Source organism: Triplophysa rosa, linkage group LG9, assembly GCF_024868665.1.
Source record: "Triplophysa rosa linkage group LG9, Trosa_1v2, whole genome shotgun sequence".
Classification (NCBI taxonomy): Eukaryota; Metazoa; Chordata; class Actinopteri; order Cypriniformes; family Nemacheilidae; genus Triplophysa; species Triplophysa rosa.
This window is the reverse complement of record NC_079898.1, coordinates 14,892,871-14,916,426: the sequence shown is the minus strand read 5'-3', so window position 1 is coordinate 14,916,426 and position 23,556 is coordinate 14,892,871. Positions and strand designations below refer to the sequence as shown.

General features: G+C 37.9%; 1 protein-coding gene across 1 annotated transcript in view; it reads left to right on the top strand.

Moving 5' to 3' along the window:
- Positions 1-23,556, top strand: part of prim2 (DNA primase subunit 2) — a 60,521-nt gene that overhangs the window by 2,458 nt on the left and 34,507 nt on the right. The window contains exons 7-8 of the mRNA XM_057342891.1: positions 53-190; positions 23,435-23,502. Of these exons, the coding sequence (XP_057198874.1) occupies positions 53-190; positions 23,435-23,502 (206 nt within the window). The remainder of the gene's footprint in view (positions 1-52; positions 191-23,434; positions 23,503-23,556) is intronic.

Below are 23,556 nucleotides of genomic sequence, written 5' to 3'. Positions count from 1 at the left end.
TTGTTATTAAGAACGAGCAACCTGTCCTGATTATTATTTTTCTGTGCCAAAGGTGCCCTTTCAGGATGCCCTGGATTTAGTTCGGTCAAGGAAAGTCTACTTGCTGGCTGGCAATGCCTATATTCCCCACCAGGAGATTGTCACGATTGTCCTTAATGACTTCCGCACAAGACTGTCTAAAGCACTTGCAGTAAGTATCTTATTTGAATCCAAAGTTATTGACAGTTCCACATAATACTTCTCGGCTTCGGGGCTCTTTCAATCGGCTGAAATTTATATTTTGAGAGCATTTTGTTACACATACACCAGTTTACTCTGACAAACTGGTTTTTCATTTGAACTTGTGGTTTAATGAGGTTTCATTTTGTGCATGTTTTAAAAACAAAAAGTGTACAGAAGACTTGCCTGTCTAAGTTTAATCTCTCATTCCATTCAACAAACTCATCATTTAGTTTTATTTTGAGTCAGTTTATGCATTTCAGTTTTTCCATGACCCTTTTGATGCCTAGTATATCTGTTACGTTACAATTACATTTTACTGGCGATCTGACTGATAGCAGGGCTCTAGACTATTTTTTTACCACGTGTCGCACTGGTGTGACTCACTTTCTTAGTTGGTCGCACCAACTTACAATTTGGTCGCACCTTTTTTATACTGTAGTATAAAATAATAGTCAAACTATATTTGAATGGATTATTATTGCCACTTCTATAGACATCAGTGTGTATTATACAAACTCTGTGTAAATGTATTTTCTGCTTGTACGCACGTGTATTTAAATGTCTGAAGCCTAAAATAAACATGTTGTTGAAAGTACTGCATAGTTGCAATATGTGGCAAGCGCTGAGTACATCTCTCTCTGGCTCAGTGCCATCTAAAGCGCTGAATGATCTAATGATAATCACACCAGTGTGATTGTGCGCATCAAAGGGTTAACTTAAAAGGATCCATTTGCCAGCTATATACCAAAACAACCTAAACATTACGCACTCACACCAATGCGACTGTGTGGAATTTTACCTCGCACGTTATCAAAAAATGATAATTTTGGTCGCAGTCTAGAGCCCTGGATAGACACAAATAACGTGTCAGTTCAGTGTTCATTTGTGAAGAGCGAGTGGTTCTGAAAAAGTTGTTTACAGTCACTATAAGATTGCAATATAAGAACAATAAAGAGCCTCTTTGGTGAGGCTTCCAAAGGATCCTGACATCAGAGAGAAATGTATTGTTTATTTCCATTCCATAGGAGAGGGCGGTTACCCTGATGTCCTTGTTTTTAGAGGTTCTTGGGGGGGTTATTCTGGGTTACAGAAATATATCTGTAGCTCACAGTTTGAGTAAACGGGAAGGTGCATTAAGATGATGTTGGATGACTGGAGAGGTAAAGCGATCTAGATGTTAGCTGTCATGAGATGAGTTTTTTTTTAAGGTGTGTAGAAGAGTGGGCGTCAAAGCTGATGGTTTGGAGAGTCTGGGCTTGGAGCGCTTGATGGCACGCATGCTGAAGTCGCAGGTCATTTCCACCCTCAGACTGAAATTAAAGGGCGGCTGGAAAAGTGAGGAGGTCATGGGGCGGCTGTGGGTCAGGAAATCAAAAGCAAATTTTCTGTGAGCTCCTGCCAAGATTGCTGTACTCTCAGTGGAGGCGTCTCAGTTTTTTCCAGACCTGCCAAATGGCAGTAAATGTGCTTTCTTGCGATAGGCTGTCATCCTTAGAAAAATTTTCTCGGGATTGTATTCATGCTGTTGAGTTTCTCTCCTTGCATCATATTTATAACTCATGTAAATATAATGTGTGTCAGGAGTTTCCCAGCAGACGGCACATGAGGGTCTTTGATGTGGGGTGTTAGCTTTGCTGCCTCGTTATTGTCTTTGTTTAGCAGCACAAGCACACATTTCAATGTACTGGTTCTTACAGATTCCAATCATTTAATAGATTAATATTTTTGTCTGATTATCAAATGCCATATTTTAAATACAATTAATAATTCAGATTGCAGACTTGTATGTTTGGTTAAATGTGCAGAGGAAATATGTGCAGTTGACTGAAGTCTAAAATGATATTTTGGTTAGTGCCTTTGTGCATGTTCAAGGCAGGGCTTGACATTATGCTTGTGTGCTTGTCTGGGACAACCATAAAAAAAATCAGTGAAGCGACAGATTAGTTTGTCTGATCTGGTCTTTACAACTGCAAACAAAACAGAGGAGGTGCGTTGACAGACTTTTATTAATTGACTAGAGATGGACTGTGTATTATTGGCCATATCAGTATCGGCCAATAAACGGTCATTTTTAATATTATCGGAATTGACCAGATAATAAAATCAAGCCGATATATTAAAGCCGATAAATTATGAATCATTTCCTTTGATTGAACCACATCAGGTGCACACTGCTTACAGTTAAATACCAGTACAGTACTGTCTATTTGTCGTGATCATTCACTTACTGCTATTATCAAAACATTGTTGATAGGTACAGTATGTCGATATTTATGAATGTGTAAATTATATGAACAAAAGCATACTGTTTGACGCAGATTGCTGTTTGAATGCTTTTTGTCTGAAGACCTGTTAGATTTGTGGCTATTGAGAACACTTCTGGGAACATCTTTAATTTGTTTATTAAATAAACATACCAGAAAAGTTAAAGAATATTTAACTAGTGTAAAGTAGGCTTGGTACATGACTTTCGGAAAAAAAGAACTAAGTCACCCTGTTTTCTGCAGTCAATGTTTTTAAATAAAAGCAGTTGTCCACCTTTTGCTTTTTGTTCCAGGCTCAGAAAAAAGTATGTTGGCCAATATATCAGTTGTCGTCTTCCAACGTTAAAGACTTTTTAGTATTGATGCACATACAGTATATTTGAATGGGAAATATATTTACGCGGGAATTGTGGGAATTAACTTAAGAAATTCTGAGAGTTGATTCTCAGGCGCAGGTGACAAAAAACAAGATGTTTGCTGATTGTCATGACAGCTACAAAATAAGTGCAGTGATGTAGCTGCACTGTGTTGGTTCACACTAGACCGAATGTGTTAAAGGGGTCATATGGCGCGAATATGTGTTTTTCTGTGTCTTTGGTGTGTTATACTGTAAGTTGCCCATGCATGTATTAGACACGTAAAATTGCAAATATTAAAGTGTCTGAACAAAAGATGCATTCTATCTAAAACCGAATGCTCACCCAGACCTGCCTGAAACGCCTCGTGTAACCACACCCCCACAAATCTACATCAGTTCGTGGTATGATTTGATTAAGACCGCCCAAATGTATTCGCAAGTAAGGTGGGCGTACCTGTCAGTACAATTGTTTTGGAACCTGATGTTCCAAATATGGTAAGAGGCGTTACATTTCAGTCACACGCTTGCAGTATTCGACCAATCACTATGCACTGGTTAACTGGCCAATCATAGCACACCTCGCTTTTCAGAGCGATAAGCTTTTCAGAGAGGCGGAGCAAAGAGGAGATACAAACATGCATGGTATGTGGAAAATACACATTGCATTACATCTAAAACAAACGATAATATGCGTTTTAGCCGTGTCATATCACCCCTTTAATTTGCGTTTAGTCTGCCTATAACGTTTAGATTCATACTTTTATATTTTCACAAATATAAAGTTGATGCAACGTGATCTGACAGCACTTTCTCAAGGTTCTCCTCTAGTCAAACAAAATAAGGACTTTAACAGGCTATTTAGAGCGGCATAGAAGTAAAACAACAGTACTTATACTACTATGTATAATACATATTTGTATCACTAATAACAGCATAACACAATGTAATAAATTGGTTCTCCTTAAGGAGTGTTTCGTAAACCTTCTCACGTATGGAACTATTTTCTTGAATCATGGATTCAGGATCTGTGATTGCAAACATCACAATAGAATGAATGACTGAAGGCTTTGGCTGTTTCTGTAAGTTACTCAGGTAACAAAAGATGTGTGTGAGAGCCAGAGAGAGAGAGAGAGAGAGTGCGATTACCTGCGTCTGCTGGGACAATCGATAAATTGTCATAGTGTCATTATATTGTGTTGCTGTGGTGGAACAAAACATTAAAGCGTCCTGTTGTGATAATATATCAGCAGCACTCGTGGATCATCTCGCGTCAGACTGAAGGATCATAACTAATTATTAGGGGTGGGAGAAAAAATGGATTCACAATGAATATCGATTCAATCTGCTAGCGATTCGAATCGATTCACAAATAGTGGAGTTTGGGGGGGCTGGTTGGTTGTGCAGGGCAAATAGGGCATCCCATCCCTCTGTTATAAATCTTTTAATTACTTTATATCTAACATTTTAATTTAATGAAAATTAATTTTCATGTCAAATTCTCAAATGTAAATCTAAGAGACTGCAGCTCACAGGGCCATGAATCCATGAATGGTATTCCTGCAAGGTATCATCTTAATTTAGTATTGAAAAACGGGAGTGTTGACCGGTATGCTGTAAAATGTACAGTTTGTTAGCCAGACGGACGCGATGGGTGCTCGGCACAGGACTAATACGCTAATATTGGTAAAATGTCCGCTCTTTTGATGTATGTGTATGATGATTTTGTTATACGATGTGGCAATGCGTGGAAGTGACTGTCGTTTAAAGAGGAAATATTTTGTGATTTTTTTTAAGGTCCTACTTTGGTTTATGGAGTGTCCAACAACAAGTTTACGTACAGACTCTGTGTAAAACACTTTCATTTTCTAATAATAGGCAGTTATTGTTACCTTACTTCTTGACTGACTCTCAAATGATTCGTTCGGCGATTCATCTGTCTAATCCCCTCCTTTCTGTCAGCCCACTCTGATCTGCTTGGTCAGATGGTCCAGTCTGCTGTGATTGGTCTACCGTGTGCAGTTTTGCAAATGGAATGTAGGCGGGCATTACACGGAGTGACGCAAATCCGACCCGGAGCTGAAATTAGAATGACCGATGACTCGTTCGCGTGATTCAGAGTCGACTCCTTTTTTTCCCCAAGCCAATAACTTTGTTATTCGTTCACTTTCGGCTTTACAACTTGGCAGACTGCTTACATTCACACACAGCAACATTACACACTGCATGAAATATAATTTTAAGGACATTGTAATAGTTACTCTTTAACATACAGCACTAATGAGTCACATTTAATTACCATTATGTACTTATTTTAATGTCTGACAGCAGAATACGTCAACGAGAATGGCTTTACAGGCACTCCGTTGCATTAAAATGCAATATGTGAGAGTTCTAAGAGTAGAAGCCAAAGTACCAACACTAGTCTGACTCTGAGCGCAAACGTGACGCGATGACATCTTAAATATGCTAATTATTACGTCAAGAATCGATTCTAAATATAATCGTGACACTATACGAATCGATTCGTGAGGGACCAAACGATTCCCACCCCTACTTATTATCCTGTGATATACTGTATGGCTTATAGTTGAAATTATATTGGTGAGACATTTGTAAAAACAGCTTTTAATGACCACCTCATCATGCTTTGGGAAGAATAAGCTTTTGAATAGATCTACACTATATCGCTTAATGTTTACCCATTATTCAATTGAGATTATATATAAAAGAACACTATAAATAAGTTAGATATAAAAATATTAAATATTTTGTTCATTCTGTGAAAAGGTAATAGCTGAATGTTTGTCGTTTTCACTCCATTAATACCCAAACTTCAAATGAGAGTTTCTGCCATGGTAAACAATGCAGCAGCATTTTAATTGCGGCTATAACCGGAGAAATTAAAATGTGCACAGGATATAGAGAACAATAATAAATCGGACAGCTTTGTGAACTCAGATTACTTAACAACATTAGTCTGCCCAGCTTGCGTTTAATTGGGCATTTTAATTGAAACTGGGGAGCGGTTGTGTTCAGTTGATCACTGGTAAGTGGAGGAAAGACGGGCTTTGTTCATTTAATGCTGGCGTGTAGTCTGCATAAATTTCCTCGGATTTTGGAGATTCTAGACTTTTTGCCTGTTTTATAGAGAGCAATTCTTTGCTGCAATACACAAAAAAATGTTGTTCGCCTGCTTACTGTCAGAAATGGATGGCTGATGCAAAATTAAGAAAGGCTCTTCTCGGCTTGGCAAATAATTTTTCAGCCTGGCATAGAGAATATATACATATCTATTTGTCAGATACATGCCATCCGTTAAGGCAGGACATCAGTGTGATTCTGTCAGACAGCTGGACAGCTGGTGGGATGGGTTTTAGTTTGGCAGAATGTTCTCAGAGAAAGTCATTTAAATTATTGTTTGTAAACTCTCGTCTGTCCGAAGCAGAGAACAGATTTTACTAGTCAACAATCTCCATTCTCCCAGTATATTGAAGCCGTATTAGCCGGTGCATTAATCCATCTCGGCTAATAAAAACATATGCTGCCTGCACATTTCCCTTTTGATGGCGTTCTGGATAGCTGGCGCTAGAAGAAAATGTGTCAATCTTCATCTTCCTCGATTCTATAAATCAGGCTAGGATCGAGTCTTATGGCATTCTGAATCGTTTCCACAGACACTGTCTGAAATCAATTGCCTAGTTGAAAATGTTTATACTAAGGGATGTCTGGTTGAGGGCATCGCCTGATGTAGCTCACTTTTGCACTTTTGTGTGTGTGCCATGGTTTTTCCTGGCTCAAAATGAGGCGGAGGTGGTGCCATCCTGATCTTGTACACACACACGTAGGCCTACCGTACCTTTAAGTGGCTTAACCAAAGTGACTTTGAGTTTGACATATTAAAAATTGTAATAAAATGAGATAAAAATGACAATTATTAAGTTATATAAAACATTACTTTTATTCAACCAAACAGAAATGTTTTTTTATCAAATAAAGCTTTTTATCATTTCAATTAACTTTTCAGCCCACAATAGCCAACTGAATTAACCAGTCTTTCAAAATGAGCAAAGCTCATTCACATCTTGCATTCTCTGTGGTTCATTTTAAATGATTCAAGGATCTCATTCGCTAGTGACTGAAAAGTTCAATAGTTTAAATGAATCGGTTCAAATGAGTCATTCGTGTTTGAGTCGTTCTAAACACAATGTGCGTTCATACTGGCGAACTCGCTGTGTACAGTATACGCTGATTCAACGATCCAACTGCACAGCTAAAGACATTACAATGATGTACGTCATGTTAATTTAGTAAATTTCAAGAAATTAAACGTACTTTGATGCAAAACAAACAGCCGTGAAACACAGCTAGCTCTTGTTCTGCAACTCCTTTTAGCGCCTCAGTGTGCTGATAACGAAACAGCTGTGGCGTAATGTCGCAACTGCAGTTACAAATGACAGTCTGTTAAAAGGATCCCTGGGTATAGAGCAATGTATGGCTTAATATATGAACAATGGAATTGACTTTATAATTGTGAAATAAAAAAACAGTGTAACTGTCACAGTATTCATAAACTTTGAAAAAATATTTTTACTTGGCCGCCATTTTTTTGCGTCAGAATCCGTGATGTCAAATGGTTGCGACCTAAACCTGTTCTCCTTCGCAACAGCGAAGCACACACGTTTTCCATATAGTAAAATATGACATGTAAACCATAAGATCAGATATACAAACACGCAGGGACAGCAGGTGGCGGTATGTCCTCTTGACACAAGCCAGCCTGCAAGCCATAAAAGAAGAACGCGTTCAGTATTAGACGTCTGTTCAAGGTGAGCGTGCATTAAATCATAGCTTTAAACTACCGCCTTTGTGACATTTAAGACATCAGCATCCACCATAATCGTATACTTTATACATTATGAGAATATACTGATAAACACAATAATAACGCTTGCGGTTTGGTTATTTATTCTGTATTAGAGCACACGTGAATATTAGCCCCCGTCAGCTAATGACCGAGGGAGAGAAGACAATAACGTTAGGCTACTAATGTTGATAAATCAACATCAAAAAGTCAAAATCTGGATTAAATGCATTGTATAATGGTTAAAACATCATGTATATGATAAATTCGAAATGGTTTTGGTTATTAATATGCATGTTTGTGTTGTTTCTGACAAACAATATTAAAATGTAGGAAAATACACCAAATAGCGTCTTTATTTTCTTTCTTCTTTTAGCATTATATAAAAGGAGGAGCGACAACAGTAAAGGACGAGAGAGAACCAGGCCTGGACTTTACGTTATGTTTTATTATGTGTGACCGGCAGTCGACCGTGAGGGAGTGGCCGGCATTTTACTTTCGTTTTGTTTTTTGTTTATTTTATTAAAGTTTTGTTGTTCAATGTTCGCCGGTTCCCTCCTCCTTCTTCCTTGCTGTGAACATTGTTACACACACATATATATATATATATATATATATATATATATACAGTATATATTATCCTACAGAACCTTAAATTTACTGAAGAACTGATTAGTGTGTTGGTGTTTAGTTTGGCTGCCTAGCTGTGAGTGCAACCAGTTTACATCATCGAAAAAGAACATGGCGGCCTCCTTAGGTTAAAAAGAGTATTACATTTAGAGGCTGTGTCCACCGAGGCGTTAACGTCTGCGGCCGGCATGTTTTTTTCAATTGTTTCCTATGGAAATGCCACGCTTTAAAAAAAAGCCATCAGCTGACAGTTTTTTTCTGCGCTGGTGCTATGTGTTTTTTTCACGCTCAGCGCCGGCGTTCGACCGAGCGCCCTGAGTTGAAAAATGCTCAACTTTGGGCAGAACGCTGTGCCTGCAGCGGGTGTTTTCAGCCAAGCTCCTGCCGTTTTCAGCCGCGTAAATGCGCCTCGGTGGACACAGCCCCTTAGGGGTTTTTTTAAGAACTGAAAATATTTTGTGTTTCTAACGACAAATGCTAGTAGTGTAAGGCTATACAACGCATTAAGCCATACATCTCTCTATACACCGGGTTCCCTTTAAATGCACGCAGCATTTCTTGTGAGGACTCACAACATAATTTTGGCGAGAGCCTGAGGCTGCACGACATTTGACAGAGGCGGCCGCCTCCAATTTCTCTATGCAGGAAAAACCCTGTGTGCTTTGAGAGACCATTTTAATAAAGATGACGTCCATCAGGTGCTGTTACAAGTGAGCCTTTTTGAAAGTGAGAAGATGTCTGCGCTTGCTGCATTTCTTTGACATACTGAGAACGCTAAGCTCTAGTATAGCACTAAAAGCTTTTTGTTTGTTAAGTGGACTTGCTAAGTGTTCCAGTGGTAGACATGTTGAAAACTTTGGATCTCCGAAACACCAAAGCCAGAGCTGTGGTGCTCATGTAGAGATGCAGGTTCAAATCCGGCCTCCAGCATCTTATCTCGATTCCATTGTTCTTCTTTCTCGCCAATGATTCCCTCTCTCTATACTGTGTTTAATAAACTTTAGAAAGTACATAGATATATTAAAACATTCTGAATGATTGGACTCTGTGTCTGAGTGCAATTGTTGAGTTTGTTGCCTCAAGTGTAAATACAGTAGTTCCCCAGACATGCAAGCTGCAACTTCCCAGTTATGATTCAAAGGCTTGCATCATGTTCAGTTTAAAAAAATTGGCCGCAGTCACCACCCAGTAATCATGTTGAGTTAATTGTGTCCGTATTGAACAAACAGAGTGTCAGACATGAGGATCCATTCATAATCAAAGTTGAGCTGAAGCCTATGTTCTCACATTTAAACAAACAGAGGGAATTACAGAGACTTTGATGGAAAGGGCGCCTCAAACGCCATCATGGATGAAGCGGCTCGCGCAGTAAACATTCAACACTTTGAAAATAAGACCTCTGACGTAATAAGTCTCTTCAATGACAGAAATGATTATAAGCATGAGACTTAAAGAAGATGAAAGACTTTCTCATCTCACCCCTCAATCCTAATGGTGTTGTATTGGTTATGAGGTTTGCTTAAAATCCTGTATTTGACACATTTTCTGTGATTATATTAAGGTGCTTTGTGAGAATGCCCCTTATTGGTGCTTATGCTCTAGAGAAATTGAAGATGTTTGCAAAATTCTCACAATTATGTGTTATTTTTAGGGCTGTCAAAGGATTACTCGCATCCAGAATAAATGTTTGTCTTTACATAATATGTCTGTGTACTGTGCATATTAATTTTGTATTTATAAACACATAAATGTATTTATTGATATTTACCAATAATTTAAATTATATGTAAATGTTTATATTTTTTATATAAAGTTATGCATGTAGCTTATGTGTATGTTTTTATAAATACAAAATTACTATGCACAGAATAAACTTTTATTCTGGATGCAATTATCACGATTAATCATTTGACAGACCTAGTTGTTTTAAAGATTTTTCTTTAAAACTTTTATCATGCAAGTATGCTGATTTAATCATATCAATGTTCTTATTCTCATTAAACTGAACTAGTCCTTATTAAAAACCTAAAAATATCCTTTGCTTTCTCTCTTAAGCTGCCTCATCTTGGTGCTTACCTTGAGAAGCAGGTTTTTCGCTCAAGGAACAAGATGTTTATCACTAAAACAGTAGGAAGCATCACAGATCTTAAAAATGGGTGCTGTCATGCATGAATTTTTCATTGCACTGTAATAATATAGTTTGGTGCGAGGTAAAAAACCTGGACATAAGAGTTTGTTGTTTGAAAGTTACATTTTGCCTTGTTGTTTCCATTCGAGAGTGATTACTTCAATTTATTTGGATGAAAGTGATGCTTGCTTAATTAGATGTTTTTAAATACTCAGGAAAGGAATCAAATGAAGCGTATATTTTCCCCTTTAGTTATAAAATCATTAAAATAGGGTCTTTTGCTTTTGGAGTAGACAGGATGAATTCAGTTTTGTTTTTATAGCGAGGATATGTGTGTGTGTGTGTGTGTGTGTGTGTGTATAGATGTATATGTTATATAATTAATCTGATTTAAGGGCTAAAACTAATTGGTGTAAAAATGATTGCATTGCAATATTGACTTTATTCTGCTTTGCTTAAAACAGAGCGGCTGTTTCTTCAGTGACACTATTGTGATGCACAGAAAGCAAAATGAAAACAATGATCTTAAAATATATCAATGCTTTACGACAACAAATTGCTTAAAAATACACAACAAATGAAACTGTCTTTTGTTGATGTAAATTCTTTGTATTCTTTAGAAGAGACAATGTTTTCCTACTGGAGATGATGTCTGTGCATGAAAAATACGCTTTTTAGTAATGTGCTCCCAGTAGGGATTGCTTCTGGGCATGAGAACCTTAGAGCAAATATAATCTAATATTAACTGAGTTTGAGTTTTGGCCACAATATTCTTCCTTAGACCTCCTCAGCAAGTACTGACTTCAAGGCGTTTTTACTATAATGTAAAAGCTTTGTTTTTTACACACGTGTCTCACCACACATAAATAGACTGTAAAATTGAGCTTTTTTGTCTGTTTGTCATCCATCATCACCTGTCATGTACATTTAAATTCAATTAAACCAGAATCATTTCACATACTGTACATCTCTGAATGTTTAGCGTGTAGCAAAATCAGCGTGAACGTGAAAGGATGTTAGTTGGATCTTAAACCGTTAATCACACTTTCAAGATCTTGCTTGCTATTTTCACTTTGACTGAAAATGTGTGAATTATTTTTATGCCATTTTTGTTTAAACAAAATTGGACCTGTAATGCCTTAAGTGAACAGATTTATAACATAAGACCCACAAATATTTACTTTTGTGGTGTTGGTTCAATTTTAGCAGTTTCTTTTTTATCACTGGAATGTGAAACATTACCTGGTCTCTAGCCATCACACAACTTTTTAGAAAGCTCGACCTAATTGAGTGTCACGGAGGAAGGGAAAAAAGCAACTTCCACTCTGCCTGCCAACGATTCAATTGGAGCTGTCAATCCAGAGGCCAGTTTAAACTGCTGGGCTATAGCTGGTGCGTCTTGTCCGGCCGTGGAGGTGCCGATGGATGGATAGACACATGCTGAAGTACATGGCACCGCTTAGCTCTCAATCATGCTGGGTCCTTTCCTAACTGAAAAGTCTTCTCCACCAGATGAATGTTCTTTTCTCTTGTCCTTTTGGGTGATTAATGAGCAAGCATGGCTGTTGTGTGTCCAAATGAAGGACTGGTTTAGCCGGATGTTCATTATCTAATCAATGAGCAGGGACTCTGATAACAAGTTGTGTCAAAGCTTGTGAATCGGTTTGGATTTCCCTTTTTTCTGAAGAGTGTTTTGTTTTGCTCTGCGTAGCTCAACATATTTAGCTGCATGAATTGACTTTTACAAAATCATCAGACTTGACAAATATTACAATTAAGCAAAGCATTTAAATGAAATTCCCTCTTGGAAATTAATCAGTTGGCTTGTAAATTATTTAAATGAAATAAAAAGGAATTTAGTTTTTTATATGTACAGTAGTCTTCTGATAATGCTCTCTGCTAGTGCATAAAGCAGCAAATTATAACAGGATTATTAATGAATGACAAATGCAATTTATTTATTCTAAAAGGAATATTCAACGCCATGTAGACCTACAAGTTTTGCCAATACTTGTTGTTTGAAGTAGCTACTGTGAGTTGTATATTTTATAAAATGCTGTTGTATCCTGATTTTGGTGTTTCTTGTACACAACAAAAAAGGAAGTAATTTTCTAGTCCCAATAGACTAGAGAGATCCCAATTCAACTCTGTTTCACCACCAGGACAAATATGTCATCAGGCAGTTAAAGCAATAGGCCAGTGGCTCAAAGCAAAGTCCTCAAAGCACTTTAAAGCAAGCGTGTAATTAAACACGCATCTGATCTTCTATATCCAACATTTATAAAGTTCCACCCACACGTCGAGTCCAGTGGTCGTCTGCTGTTGATGTATGAATGTGTAAATCCAGGCAGGAGATCTCTCCTACACCGCCAAACGTCCTGATGAATGCAGTAGGAGAGAGATGACCTCCTCATGGCATACAGATAACAAGATTGATTTGGGTTTCTCGTGGTAAGTCTTGCCTGGGATGTAATGATGTGACCGCTGCACGCATTTATCAGAGCTCCGCTTGTAGTCCTGTCTTTAGGATCTCTTCTCTTGTTGACATGCAGAGCAACAAGCACTTTAAGCAGTTTGCGCTTTGGGGAAGATGGGAGTCTTTGAGGCATGTTTTATAGAAACAAACAAACAGCTATGCAGCACAGAAGAGAATCATTTTATTAATATCTCTCGTTTATGGTATCAAAATATCATTATTAGATATGTTGAGCGGTTTATTTGCTTAATATTTGTCTTTTTGCAGCAAGTTGTTTGTATGGAATATGCAACTTAATGTTGTTAATTTTTAGCTTGATGTGTGGGTACTTGCGAAAGAGATTTTTAATGTACTTAGTTTTTTTGTGTGTGGAAAATCAAGCAGGTGTAAATCAGTGTTCAGGAAGATTTAATATAACATTCATCTGCCAATTTTGTTTTTGTGCTCGTATTTAATGAAACTTGAATTATAAGAAGTGATTTTTATTTGATGTTAATAAGGTTGTGTGAATTATACATTTTTTTAGTCATTTCAAGTTTTAGAGGTGATAATTTGGCCATTTAAAAGCCTTGATGATGTTAATGCGACACATGATGGATCATTAGAGAGAGAGATTGGTGGAAGAAGTACAACATTAGACCTTTTGTGCTGCGGAAATGTTTCCAAGAAGAACAATTCACACGTTCGCTGTGGCGCTCCACACCGCCCACTTGTGAAATGCGGTTGTCGCTTCAATTTTCCTCTCACAAAAAGCCGGGGCTTCTAAAAGCCACTTGAATATAAATATTTTAGGGTTGTAATTATTTGAGATGGAAGCATTGATGTTTAAATATTAAAGGCTTCTTCTCTCAGTATGCTGTGACAGTATGTAGAAGAACCCTCGAACGGTCTTACTGTGCGCTGAGGCTTTTACAGCATCAGATTATTGCTCTAGTCTGGAGAGGTAATTGTGTTTTCAGTTGTTGTATTAGCATCCATGAAGATTTTCATTTCTTGTTTGACCTACATGCTTGACATTTATTCACACTTCAGTGTTCATTGTGAATGAATATGGCAACATGGTTGATGATAGGCAAGCCATTTTATTTCAGCGTGTTTTCAGCGTGCTGTGGCATATTGAAACATCAATGCACTGCAACTGCTATCATTACGTTTGCATTTGTTCAAGGCACTGATCAAATTTGAAAGAGAAAGAGCATTGTATTGGCAACGCAAAGGTTGTGGGTTTGTTTCTTAGGGAACACATGGTGCGTTTAAAGGTGCAATGTGTGATATTAAGGAGGATCTATTGACAGAAATGCAATATAATATACATAACTATATGTTCAGAGGTGTATAAAGACCTTACATAATGAAGCGTTATGTTTTTATTACCTTAGAATGAGCTATTTCTATCTACATTCACCGAGGGTCCCCTTACATGGAATTCCCCATGTTGTTTCTACAGTAGCCCTAAACGGACAAACTGCTCTACAGAGTGAATTTTGTAAATACGTTATCTCCTTCAGCAAAGAAGTGAAAACGTGACGACATCTTAGTTCTGTGTCAGCCACCGTAGTGCTTTGAAAGGGAGGGGTGAGCGGTGGAGTGAGCCATTGGTTGCAATTCGCAACCACAACACTAGATTTTCACAAATTTCACAAACTGGTTTCACAAACTGCTTTAGAAACAGGCAATTGTAAACGAAACCGCATTCATTGCTAGATGGTAGACGCATCTGATAACAGCAAAGTATAATTCACAATATCAAACAGCAATAATTTTAAGACATCTTAAAAATCACATGTTGACATTCCGCTGTGTCACTTTACTCTATTTCAGCCTAAACTTTTCTCCAGCACTGCATACTTTATTTGAAGGACTCCACATGAAGAATGTTTTCCCTGTAAATGTTAGCAATATGTAATGAACGGACGATTGCACGCCTCTGGCTGAGCGTCAAAGCACGGGTAACCCCACCCCCTAGCTGAATTTGAAGTTTTGATTGGTTTTACAACTGATTCAGACCTGTCTGTTATTAGGTGCATTTGACTTATTCTGGTGCAGCGCACACAGGCCGATCGTCATTAAATGCAATCATCAAATGATTTAACCGCTTGTGGACACTAGGGGCCCCCCAAGCTTGCCGAGCCCTACGCATTTGCATGGTGGTTAACACCTCTACTGTGTGTCGGAGAACTGCCATGAGGCTGTCGGCTCCGACCCAAGTGTTTATTTTTAAGTGATTTATTTTTCATAGATGAAATCTTTCATACCTTTCAATAACAATAACATTACAAAACGCTTAACCATTTGTTAAACCTGATCGTGAACAGAATTAAATGCTTCTTATCTAGAGAGCTCAAAGACGCTGTCACTCATTTGTGTGATGTCACGATCATTTGTCTGATAACCTGCCATTTTTTTAAAGACGCTTTTGCTTCCTATTCGTAAATCCTCACGTTACTTCAGATGTTCTGAATGGGTCTACAGGTGTTTTGCTTTGTGTCTGTTTTTGATGAGTGGACATGGCAGATGGGTATCATGGGAAATGTGGAATTGACCTCCAGTGAGACGTAACCTTTGAGTTTGACAAACTGCTTTGCTCTCTTTCTCTTCCTTTCTCAAGTACTTTGTGCAGCTGAATGGTCTTGACAAGAACCACATTGTAAGGAAGCTGAAATTGGATCAGTGTTTGCTTTTCATATCGCAGTAAATACCTTTAGTTAATCCTACATGAGAACTCTGTATGACAGTGTGTACAAGATACAGATCAAGTCCATTTCTTTCCTGTGACAATCTGGTGGCGTGTGTGAAGACCGACATTGAGTGTGGTGTTAGGCTTTTTTTTAGCCTGTGTTTGAGAGTATTGTGGAGAACAGCAGGAAGTAATAGGAAAGTTACAGGTCTAGAAAAGGACCTCAATCGAGGTCTCGAACTTGGGTGTGCACCTGATGTGCTTCTGCGCCATATGTCAGATTGCTCTGACAACCAATGCTTTTTTGGTATAAAAGAAAGGGAAAAATGACACACCCAAGTTTTGTATAGACTGTTTCAAAGCAACAACACAAACAAATGTTAGTGGGCATACGCGCGCTCATGGGCTGCCTTTAACTTCTGGTACATGTTCGCAAATAATAGAGTGCCTATAGATTATTTCTGATAACAAGCTAAAGAAACCAACCGTTACTTGGCTAAACTTGCCTCTCCAATATTTAGAATTTAGACTGCTATACCAAGCTCAATCACTAGATGTCAATGTCCCATACGGTTTCTTTTAATGTGACAAAACTACAGGACCCACTCAACAAATTGTTCATTTAATAAAATTAAGTTAATTAACGTTTATTTGGTACAATTATTATACAATAAAATAAGAATATTCATTAATATTAACACAAATTAGATCAAATATAAATAGTTCTATTATTAAACACTAGCCAGACCGATATAGACGGTTTCGTCGGACACACCCTGGTTAAGTATATATAATTATACTTGGTTAAGTTAAGTATAAACTAAATTGTTATATTATAAGTAATATTAATATTGATTTGTTCATATTTTATATTGTATACTAATTACAATAAATTATGTTAAAACTACTTAACAGTTTTTAATTCTTTGCGGAGGCCTACCGGAAGTTAAGTTTGGGCCACATTACGTTTATGTTTCTGCTGCTGAAACCGTCGCTGTCTGTCTGATTATAAATAGGTGAAAATTTGATATGAAAGTAAAATGTATATTCACCTAATGTGAGAGGTTTCTTTGAGATGAGACCTTTTCTTTATGCATCGTTTCAGATGAGATAAACGACCTCTAATCAGCTTTCAGCAATGCAGGTCTCACACATAAGTATGTGTGAAAGTTGCGAAAATGTCAATAAAGCATTGTTGTGTTGAAATACTGTGGATCTTTCTGGTAAGTCAGTGAGTGATCTATGCAGACCAAAGGGATTGTAAATGATTCTGCAGTGTGCATCAATTCACAGCAGTCAGCCTGCTGCAGGGTCTGCCAAGCTTTAACGCCAACTCTGCAACTTTGCCACTGTCCCTGAGCTGCACTGAATTTGCATCCAATGACATTTTGGTGTAACGCTAACAAGAGAACCGATGTTTTCGATCAATCAGCTTGTGAAAGGCTTTCAACATTTTGAAGTCTGCACAGGTATATTGTTGAAAGTGAGACTATTGTGCTTATGCAGCAAGTGTGCTGCCGGTCACCAAGGTTACTGTTGAATTATGTCTGCGTCTGTCTCAAGGACCCTGCAAAGCATATTAAGGTATAGAGCTTGTAATTTTGGAGTTTGCCATTGGGTTAAAATTTACTTCACCTTTGAGGCCACTCATTTAATGAACTGCAAAGTAGAGTGCAAAGTGTTTGTTTAACATATAATGTTGCTGTAGGAGTTCCTCTGGCTCTATATATCCTCACGCTTTCTTGACAGGATGGAGACGTACAGAGAGACACTCTTAGCCCACCTGTCAGTCCCTCCAGCAAAATATTCCCTTCCAAACACTGTTAGAGCTAGACAGGTGTGAGTGAGCTCTTCAGACCATTTATTAAGCTGTATTTCATATCAGATTCCTGGAAGGCTTTTCTATCTCCTCTTTTTTTGGACGCATTTCTTGGAGATAATAGTTTGAGGCTGAAGCACATTACCAGCTGCAACTTTGGTGCATCATTTTCATGACTTCTTAAAAACAGAAATCTTTCATATTTTCAAGGATTCATATTTTTTTACTTCAGGCCCAAGGCACCAGCGGCCCATATTCAGATTTGTAGTCTTAATCCCAAATATGTGTTTACAGTAGAGTAAACAAGGGTTGTTTTTCATTACTTTATCCCAAAGCATTACAATATTTCAAAACAATATTTGAAGTTAACAACATAAATTGTGGAGAAACATGGTATTTATCATATAAAACATGTTTTGTGTCAACTCGGACTCTTTAAATGGAGCTGAAAAATGTTATAATGGTTTTTCCTAGCAAATATTACTCTTTGTATTTGTAATAAAGATGAGCTAATAAACTAGATTATGCAGTTATGACTATTAACACAATATAAAAAGAAAAGGCTTGCAGTTGGGAATGCTCCTGTTTCGAACTAAACGTACACTGCAACATGTATGCATGCATGCAATGCACACATAATCGGTTTGATTTATTTTGAAAGATTCTTCCAACCTGCCTGCTATCTGTCTTGACACATAAACTCCATCTGTGTATCTTTGTCGGACAGATTCCCCTCAGTGGTTCCAGTTAATCTTGTTGGTTTCGCTATTGCTGATTGCTTATCACGACGCTGATGTCTCCAGCAACAAAGAGGAGATGACTTTTGCAACCTCGTTCCAGACTATGCTAATCCAGCACTCAATATGGCCTATCTGGGGATTTATGAAGGCAACAGTGGGCTTTCTGATTTACGGCTTTACACTGATCCATCTTCAGTGACACGTGGAAAGGTCTGCTCAATATGTTATCATCGAATCCAAACATTTAAAGCTCGGTGCGTGGTTGTTCAGCATGTAAGTGGCTTGCGGCTTGAACGGAGGAGCCCGCTTGTTCATTTTAACATCATTTTGTTTGCTGGTTTATGGGTTTTCAGAACCACGGGATTATTGGCGCAGAAGGGGTTTGTATCATCACTGACCCCTTCAAGGTCTTCCGCTCTTTGAACTTTTTCACTGTGCCGCATAAAGACTTTACAAACTCTCGGAACTCTAAAATTAAGCCATTTCCTCATGTGGTAACCCATGTGATTCTTTCATAAGGGATGCTCAGAGTTTTTCCTCTGTGGTGTACTGTTCTAAGCTGCTTATGAAATTGCATGAAATGGCAGTCGTCCAAATGCTCCCCTTTAAACCCGAAGCAAAGTTTAATTTGAAAGTGCGAATTCTAATGCAAGCTGTGGCGAATTTGAGCATCAGCTCCTACGTTCATCACAACAGATGTGACATATTCATATGAGCTGGACCTGTCGGGTTAGCCCCTTGTGTGTTTGACTGTACCTTTCCAGTCCATTAAAGATCGCTAGTCTTCCTTTCTGAACACATAGCCGAGGGCATAGAGATTGCCTAAGCTGTTGGCACTTCTGCTAACAAGCGAAATCCAGAGTGCCTAGCTCCTCCTCCGAGTCAAGCAAGCCTCCGTAGGACCTCAATGATGCCAATTAGCCGGATCGTCTTCTCGCCATTTTCCATAGCCTCTAGCAGTGTGCGAGAGAGCTATCCAGGAGTTAAAGTCCCTGACGAGTATGACTCTCAATTACGTCTTGTGTGCTTCATCACAGTTGAATTGCCATCTGGACTTGTCTGCTCATTAGCTTGTCCTGTCTGGACGATTTCACATGTTTTCCATCGCCAGCCACTGAGTCAGGCGGACATATACTGCATGTTGAGAGAAGGCTCGCTTTCCTTTCAAAAAGCTGAGCTTGTAGGCTTTTTGTAAGTCAGTATCAGCGAAATTCAGTATCAAGGCACAATGCTTTTAAACACTGTGACTTTTTCAGGAAAAAGTCATTCAAGAAAAGCAATTCAAGAAAAGTAATTGGTCAGTAATAAAAAATAAAATGTCAGACAATAGAACAAAAACCAACAAAACGATAAAATCAAACTGTGAACAATTTAGATTGGGTCCGGGCTATGTGCATAACTTCACAACGGTTTGCGTAATAGTCTTCATATTTATAACTTATGTATAATATTATTATATTACCTTTCCAAGAGAAACATTTTGTTGAAGAAGTGCAGATAGACCGCTAAGTTCACATTCAAGATGACAATTCTGTCATTATTTACACACCCTGACCTCTTCTCATTTCAAACCTGTATGACGTTCTGTCTTCTGCATAACACAAAAGAAAAAATGTTGGTAACAGAAAACTGTTGCATTGGTTTTTTGTCCATACAATAGAAGTCAATGGGGACCAACGGTTTTTGGTTACCAACATTTTTCAAAATATACACACAGGTTTAAAAAGACAACGTAAACGATGACAGAATTTTAATTTTTAAGGTAAACTATTCCTTTAAGTGTTTGGCCACAATCTGACACTCTGGACTGTTGATGCCATAGAAAACTAGAATTGCTGCTTATGTTTTTTTGTTTTTTTTTAAAACATGTACTTGGTAGTGAAGCACCAGTGATTTTGGCATGCCTACTATAAACAATATGTGTTTTGTTTGGTTTCTGCTGGCTTTGACATTGTGCAAATGCGCTGCAGTATGTTGGAATATAGATGTGCTTATAGAGTCATTGCTTTGCTTCAGCTGTTTCACTTCAGACAGATAAGCGGCAAAGAGCAAATTCATTTTCACATCAAGCTCGAAGCTTAAAGTTGGCACGTTCGATTGTGTTATTTTCTGTCACTGTAACCTGTCAGCTGAGAATGTTGTTGTATCCAGACATAAACAGAAAGTTTGGAGATACACTGCGTTTTTTTATGAAAGAACTTGTGGAGTGTTTGTAAAACAGAAGTGTAAGGATGTTCTTGCATTACCTGTTGTGACCTGATGGGGGAGCTGTCTTTCCAAATTGAGCCTTGTTTCTCTACGCCAGCACGTTTTATTGTGACATCTGTTCCCTAGTAATGCGTCTTAAGAAACCAATATGATAATCAGTTAAGAAGGGAATCTCACCACATTTTCCACAAAGAGTGTTTAATTTGTTGATGTGCACATTGTGCTTTTGAATTGCTGTACTGTAGTCAAGCAAGCAACAAATTGGGAAATTAGGAAATGAACAAATTAGCTTCTCGTTTTAATGGTACAGACGTGAATTAAGACGTTGCATTTTTCTCGGTTTTTGGTTTTATTGTAATTGCTGTTAAAAATTCCCATCAAAGAAGATGAACATGCTATCATTATCTCTCCATGCAAGAATGTTTTAAACATTTTTTCCTTTTGTCATAGAATGATGGCTTTATCAAGTAAAGCAACACTGTAACAAATGGCACATATTTAATGCAAATGGAAGGGGGGAAAGCATATGTTTAGTGGTGCATAAATGTACTATTAATGCATCTGACTGTTTTTGATAGTACTGAGCATGTTCATCAATCACATATTAGTCATATCTGTTCATTTGCTTTACAGATTTAAAGGGAAAGTTCACCCCAAAATACAAATTTTGTCATCTTTTTTACCCTCATGTCGTTTAAAACCCGTATATGACTCTTTCGTCTGTTGAACACAAAAGAAGATATTTTGAGAAACGTCTCTCTGTGGTTTTGTGTCCATACAACGGAAGTCAATGGGGGCCAATGTTGTTTGGCTACCAGTGCTCTTTAAAATATATCCAGGAAATCACACAGGTTACGTAGGAATGACGTGAGGTGTGTAAATGAAGAAAGAATTTAATTTTGCGTGAACTACCGTTTTAATATTTGTGTTGATGTTGAGGTGAAAAGAAAATTGTTGCTATTATCTTGGTTTTTTTTGTGTATCATGTTGTGTGTAGCTTGAGGAAGAATGTGAATCTGTAATCGTAGATGTATATTTATATTTTTTTCTTCCACCCCTATCTATGTGAGCAAAATATTTCAGACTATTGTGTGATGTTATGCATGTCTGTAGCTTCTGTACTGTGTACACACAATTATTTCATTTCATACAAAATTTAACTCTGAACAAGGAAATAATATAATTGAGCTATACACTGAAGCTACAACGCAGATGAAATATAAACAAGCATATAAAAGATTGTGATATATTACAGTTTTGGATAAATACACACTAGGGATAGACAATAATGTTATATCGATATCTGGGACCCAGATATCGATATAATACAGAATCATCAGCTGCCTGTTAATTCACACCCCTATAACCCCTTGAACGAGTCTTTTACATTTTCCAGTTTTATAAGAGATATGCTGAGAATGTAAGTGATAGGTTTGACCTTGTGAAAATCAGATCAGGCTCTCATCCACCATCCTTATCGGCGTTTCTGTATACCTGACAGACTCAGCTGAAAGTGATTGTCATGCTCATGAATGGACAGAATTGGCCTGGCTCAAGGCCACCTGTGTGGTGTTCCTCATCTCTCCGCTGGCTCTTCACCGCGCCGTACACTGACCCTCGGCACAGCGGCCCACTAGGCCACTTTCCTGCCTCTCACTCCCATTTCCTGCCAATTATCTGGATCACCAACACGGCTGTTGTGGAATAATCACTCTTCCTCATTCTCAGTGCCGTTAGTGAGCCGTTGTGGCTGATGTGTGTTTCCTTAATGGCTTCTCTATGGGCATGGAGGACAGATAGGAGACATTACTGGGACTGTTTCATTAAATGACCATGAAATTGAAAGCTGCTTCCCGTCTGACAAAGACGTGCTGGGCGGTTATCTCAGGTTTTGGGGATTTTTGTTACTTACTTTTCCACACCGCTGAGCTCATGCCGGTCTCTGATAAAGGTATGTCAGAAAATATTTATAATACATAACACATCTAACGTTCCATCATATAACAAAACGTTTTGTGCAGATAAAAGATGTGATTGATAGTTTATACATTATGAAGACAGTAATGTTTAGTGGAATAAAGCTTGTTTTTTAAAGACTGTGTATCATTGGTCATTGGACTGGAAAGTGTGCTGCCTACATTGCAGTTTGTCGCCACTTCTATAGCTTGATCATCCTCGGACCTCCACGTCTCTTCATCATTGTCTCTGTTTTGCTTCAGTTAACAGATGTCCTGCCACTCCAGCGACAAAGTAGATTTATGTTCTTGTGTAGAGATATTTAAGAGGGCTGGGTCTCCTTCACTAACCATGTGTGTGCGTAAAACCTGTGTTTTAAAGGAATAGTTCACCCAAAAAGGATGAATTCTGTCCTCGTTTACTCGCCCTCTTATCATTTCAAACCTGCATAACTTTCTTTTTTCTGCAGAACACAATTTTTTTTAAAGAATGTTGGTAACTGAACCCATTCACATTGTATGGACACAAAACCAATGGAAGTGAATGGGTACCGACTGTTACCAACATTCTTCAAAATATCTTCATTTGTGTTCTGCTGAAGAAAGAGGTTGAGTAAATGATGACAGAATTTTCATTTTTGGGCAAACTATCCCTTACAAATTTTCGCTCCGAAGATATAGTTTAATGGATGAAAGACAAGTATGTATTCTATATAATACTATATTAGTATTAGTAACTTTTTGTATTTTGCCTAAGAACATTTTCTTGTGTATTACTAATAAATCAGACCGTTTTTGATAAAATATATTTTTACTGATAACCTGGTAAAGGCTTACAATTTGACTTTGCTGTTGTGCTCTCTATTGGTTTATGAATAATATTACGGTTTGTGTGTATCTATCGATAAGTGTGTTTTTGGTTCAGTGGGTACATTTTGCCTTAAGGAAAAGACGAATGGTATATTATGCTCTTCTGATGAATTCATAGTTCATAGGGACCTGTTACTGACCTTTTTGATTTGTCTTTATTGGACCGTTTTAAAAATGACTTTAGCCTCTGATCCTCGCTAATGATTTCTCTTCCTTTTTTATGTAGATGACAGCAAGATCACTGCCAGCGGTGCAGTCTGATGAACGACTCCAGCCTCTTCTGAACCACCTCAGGTAATTGACATGACATCATTGGAGAAATTGTCATCTGCTGTAAAACTACATTCT